The sequence below is a fragment of the Agrilus planipennis genome, unplaced genomic scaffold (assembly GCF_000699045.2).
Source record: "Agrilus planipennis isolate EAB-ADULT unplaced genomic scaffold, Apla_2.0 scaffold113, whole genome shotgun sequence".
NCBI classification, from domain to species: Eukaryota; Metazoa; Arthropoda; class Insecta; order Coleoptera; family Buprestidae; genus Agrilus; species Agrilus planipennis.
In genome coordinates, this window is record NW_020442452.1 from 491,213 (window position 1) to 496,905 (window position 5,693).

General features: G+C 33.0%; 1 protein-coding gene across 2 annotated transcripts in view; it reads right to left on the reverse strand.

The window, feature by feature from the left end:
* Positions 1-5,693, reverse strand: part of LOC108737026 (sodium- and chloride-dependent transporter XTRP3) — an 86,972-nt gene that overhangs the window by 41,721 nt on the left and 39,558 nt on the right. For both annotated transcript variants that reach the window (XM_018469671.2, XM_018469672.1), the window contains exon 3: positions 3,636-3,857. In XM_018469671.2, coding sequence (XP_018325173.1) covers positions 3,636-3,857 — 222 coding nt within the window. The remainder of the gene's footprint in view (positions 1-3,635; positions 3,858-5,693) is intronic.

The following is a 5,693-nucleotide window of genomic DNA, read 5'->3' on the forward strand; positions in this document are numbered from 1 at the left end:
CAAAAAAAAAAAATACTAAACCGAGCCGTTTCTGCCCTGCTGGAAGAATGCTCGTTGAACATTATATCATTAAAATATAATATAATTTATTCCAGATAAAATGCTTCGTCAAGACTTCTTCTTCGGTAATGTCCAAAAACTTCAAGATTGTCACAATTCATACCCATATATTTCTTATAGAACAATTGTACTCCTTATTCCTAATTTGCTACAGTCACAGTATATTTGGCAATTTTTTCAAGTGAAGTTTTCGGGGCAGGAAGGTTTATCATATGGATAATATTTTGAACAAGCACGTTTATCATTAAAATTCATTATGATAATTCATTTATTTAATAAAATTAAATTCCTAGAAAAAGAAATGTGGGATATACTCTATAAAATGTATGAAAATAAGTCCGAAACAAGCATATATGCATGTCGCGACAAAATTGTTCCAATTTCCAAAAGCATCCCGGTGATGATATTACAATCCTCATACCAAGGGTAAAATTTGTGCTGCAATAATAATATGTTAATAACAAAAATCGGAATTATTCTACCAGAGGAATATAATCATTTTGCCCCAACATGGAATCAACTGACAGAGCACAAACACCATTGATAATGCCGGTAACATCTCCTTTAGTTATGGAGTAAACTAGAAAAAACTCAACAAAAAGATTGAAGCGTTACCTAATCTATATATATAAAAGAAGGTTGTTTTAGTTATACTATTTATAACTCAAGAACGGCTGAACCGATTTGGCTGAAAATTGGCGGGGAGGTAGCTTAGAACCAGAAGACGGACATATGATACGAACGAGATAAAAAAGTGGTATAAGAAAACGCAACTGACATGGAATAACAAAACACAACTAACATCTAAACGTAATGTTGTCTATGGTTATGTATGGTGTTTTATTTATAGTCAGATTTACCTGAAACTTGTCTTTGATGCTTTTTTATATAAAATTTCAACATTTTACAAAATTCTACCTCCTTAGGAAGCTGAAACAGGTTTGCAAAGATTGCATGTTAGTTTTTAGTCCGATTTACTTGAAACTGGTTAAAAAATTCAATTGCTGTTGTGGGGGGGGGTGAGTGGTGAGGAGTTGCAATGTTTAAATGGAACATATATGAAACTTGGTCTTAATGGTCTCTCATTTAATTTATGAAAGACCTATCTCGACATTTTAAAAAATTCAACCTCCAAAGGGGGGGGGGGTGTAAAAAGGTGTTGCAATTTTTGTATGGGATAAACTTTATTTGTGGTTGAATTTACTTGCAACTTGGTATATATGCTGTTTGATATTATTAATCAAATGTTTCCTTGGGGTATATTTTATTTATACTCGGATTTACTCGAAGGTTGCTCATTGTTGAAATTAAGCAAATACGTATTTTGGCAATTTCTAAAAATCAACTCTTAAGGATGAAATGCTGTTGCTACGTTTGTATTTGAAATCTAAGATGGCGATATTACATAAAATTAAAACGTTGTAAGGGTGAATTGGGAGTTAAAAGGTTTTATGGAGAAACAATATCAANAATCTAAGCATACTAATTTTTTGCCCCTGTATATCTATCCCTACAGTTGTACTGTCTTTAATGATGTTGATCGCGTCTTCGATGTATAGATTAAAAAGGAGAGGTGACAGTGTGCATCCCTGTCTGACTCCCTTCCTAATATTTACTTCTCTACGTTGCTGCTCCAGTTCTATAACTGCCTGTAGGTCTTTATACAAACTTTAAGTATATTAAACATCTTGTTCCATTTATCATTGTCAAAAGATTTTTCTAAATCTACAAATCCTATGTACGGGCTCTTTCATTTTTCTATCGTTTTCTCTATTGTTACCCGTAAAGCCAGAATAACCCCCCGCGTTCCTCTATTTCGTCTAAACCCAAATTGATCTTCATCTAATAGTTCTTCCGCCCTTTTATCCATCCTTCTCTGTACAATTCTAGTTAAGACTTTTGACGCATGGAAAGTTAAGGTAATTGTTCTAAATGTCTCGCGCCTATCCGCGCTTCTTTTTTTACCTTACGTTTATAATCCTCCGGTACTTTCCCCGTATCGTAAATGTGACTAACTAGCTTAAACATACGATCTCTAACCTCTTGTCCTGCATGTTTTAGAATTCCCCCCTTTTTCCCATTTACACCTGGCGCCTTATTATTCTTTAAGTTTTTGAATGCATCATCGAGCTCTTCTCTCGCAAACTCTTAAAAATAATTTAAAAAAACCTCCAAAAGACAGAAAATTTCACTGTACCTCAGGTTAGGGGTTTTCTATATTTTACGTTACGCTGTGGGGAGAAGGGGTCTTGTGGTTGCGTGACGAAGTGTGACAATGAGATGAGGGAGGGGCAGTCTTTGGGTAATATGACGTGACTTGGCAAATATTATAAATCTGCATTCTGTGCGCGACGGCGCCTGAGAGTTGTTAAGATATTTGTTCTTGCGCTTTTTTGTGAAAAATTTTATATTTAAATAAACTGGTTTGCAATTGTCATTATAAAACTACCATTAGCAAATTAGTAATAGAAATGCCCCCTAATGACTGTATGATATGAGCCCGTCCAAAACAATATTGACTTTAAAAAGTAATCAATATACGAGGAATATTTTGAAAAGGGATATTTTCTTATATTAAATTTTTACGATCTTCAGTTTATATATTTATTTAACAGACTGCATAAAATCAACTTAGCAAAATAATTTACATCTTGCTAAACAATAACAGATCTAGGAATGCTCACCGCTAAATTTCACCGAAGAACCTTAACTCCGGAGGAAGCTTCATCGCCTACAGTACATCGTTGGAAAGGTCATCGCTTTATTTTAAAAAACTCGATATTTACTTATTTCTTTATCTTTGTTTTTCTCCTTTTTGTAAGACTGGTTAGGATTATTGTAATGTATTTACCTTCAAAATGTCGAATGCAGAGTATATTAATTTGAGGTTATTTATAATTGGTAGGTATAATATTAATTCACATTTAATTAAATTTTTACATTTGTCATTATTTGCTCTATATTATGCCAATAATTTTTGATTACAGTAATTACCCACCAAAATCAAAGATTAAATAAATAGATTAGTTTAACTCATGACACAGAAGGTTATAATTTCATGTCCCATAACTTTTAGGATTATTTGGTTCATGCCAGGGAGTAAACTACCCGCGGCGTGCAACTGATTTATACCCATATGTATAAATATTGTGAAAGTTTTGTGAAATATTTTAGAAAGTTTCTGAACTTTATTGAATATATAGTGTTTTACAAAATTGTAAAATATCACAGAAAGTGATGCACCGCTTTATGATAATCAGATTCAAAATTATGCAAAAACAACGAACGATGCACTCCATCAGATAATATTGAATGCTTGTACCTTATGTAATGAATCAGCAGCTCCGAACTGTCAAATATCAATAGCATAAAAAAAACAATAAGAAATATAAACGTTTTATTGATATTTTCGTATTTTTTAACAATTACTTCTTCAATTTTTGATATGGCGATGAACTTTCCAAGCGGTGTAATGTAGGCGGTCAACTTTCCCCCGCGGTAAAGTTTCCGCGGTGAAACTTTCGCAGTAAAATTTCAGCGGTGGAGTTCCTGTAGCCCAATAATAATGTGCATACCTTTCCTGAACTTTGAATTCCTTTCATAACTATAAAGAACACAGTTATCCATGCCAAAAGTAAGCATAGTACTATCCACCATCTAGGGACTCCTGGTTCCTCAATTGACCGTGAAGCATCTAAAGTTGTACGATACCAAAAATATGCTGTTGCTGAAGACTTAGCACATTCTGGTACTACAATGCCACTTTGGTTAGGACATTGTTTCCACGGCAATGGATACTGAAAAATTTCAGTTTAATTTATTATTTCATATTCATAATACAAATTTATAATGTAATTACTGATACGATGTAGCAATAATTGTCTAAAGCTGTAAGGAATGGGCAAATTTGAAAGCTTTCATACAAATACTAATATGAAGTTTCCTCCCGTCGTGTCTAAGAAACAAACTTTTATGACAAAACGTCCAAATTTGCCTATCCTCCCCAATTAAGCACGCTACTTCTAAACTAATGGAGAGACTATTTATCCACTGAATAAAGAAGTAGCTCGACCCTTACAGTCCACAATGAAAATAATAGCACATATTTAAGTATCATCAATTACATTTAAAACAAACAAAACTGTTTTAAAATATACTTGACAAACTTTAAAACAATTACAATAACTTTTATATAACTAGGTACCTGCTAGAATATAAAGTACAAAATTTTCAGGAAAATTAATTAAACTCATATAGTAGCAGAAATCTACTTTGATACTGTTTTAGTAGGCTAGCTCTCAACAAATCAAAATATAATTTTTACTTCAATAGAAAAGTTTTCAACTTATCTGAACGTTCATAAAATTCGTATAAAGCATAACTTAAAGTCTATCAAAAACAGATTGTAATTCTGTTTGTGCAAAGTGAAGCGAAAAGGGCGCATGGATAGGTACTATAATGAAAGCAAAATTGCTTAAGCACCGAGCAGCGTGCTCTATTAGCAACACGATTCATCATCATAAGGTCGTCAGTTTTAAGACAGATTGGACCCGCATCTCCACTATGTCCTATCGTGAGCTAATATTCGTATTTCCCTAAACATCGCACATCCATAACTTATTGTGAACTGTAATCTAATCTACGTCTATTACCTCTACTCTTCTCTAACTCCTGCTAATGACCCTAATGTCTCTGACTAGCCCTTCATGCCTGAGAAGGTGTTCTACCAACCTATCTCGCCTATTTCTTATTAACTTCCATCCTCTGTTCACCTATTCATTCGAATACCTCTTCATTTCTTCATTTGTAACACCACATTTCGAACGCTTCTACCCTTTTCTTTTCCTGCACAGCGCCGCGCTTTAGATACATACACTTTTAAAAACCTTTTTCGAATTTCTAAATTAACGAGCGAGCATAGAAGTGACTTCTTTTTATTGAAGTCGACTCGACCCTGCGCTATCCTCTGTTTTATATCTCTACTGCTCCTTCCATCCAGACTTATCTGACTTCCTAGATATCTAAAATCAGTCACTTCTAATTTTTCGTCTCCTATCTTTATATTGGCTCGTTCCCTACTTTTTCTTCCCTTACATACCAGTATTTTAGTTTTACTTTTATTTATTTTCATACAATAATGTTTTGTCAACACCTCTTCCATTTCATTTAAAGCAATAATACTGCTATATCATCTGGACCATAGGGTTCTATATAGAAAATAACAGGGGTAAAAGGAACTATGACGCTAGTGGAGTTTTATTGTTTGCGGTGTCAATTGATCACTAATAATACATTTTCCAACAAAATCAATACCAAAAATAATATCAAAAAATGAAAAATTGTTTTTTTTTTTTATTTTCGGCTGTAACTTTTTCTTATTGGACCTAGGTATAGGTAAGTGTTAGTTCATAAAAAAATAAGCTAGCGTAACATCCGTTCAAGCAGCGATTTAAAAAAGTTTTACGACAAAAATTGACAGTGATATAGATATTCAAAGCTAGACACTTATTTCGATTTTTTACCTTTGTTTCCGTGGAATTTTTTATTTTATAATAATATTCTTTTATTATATAAAAAATAATCATCTTGGGGTACTTTAATTATAACATTAAACCAAGTATACAAAGTCAGAT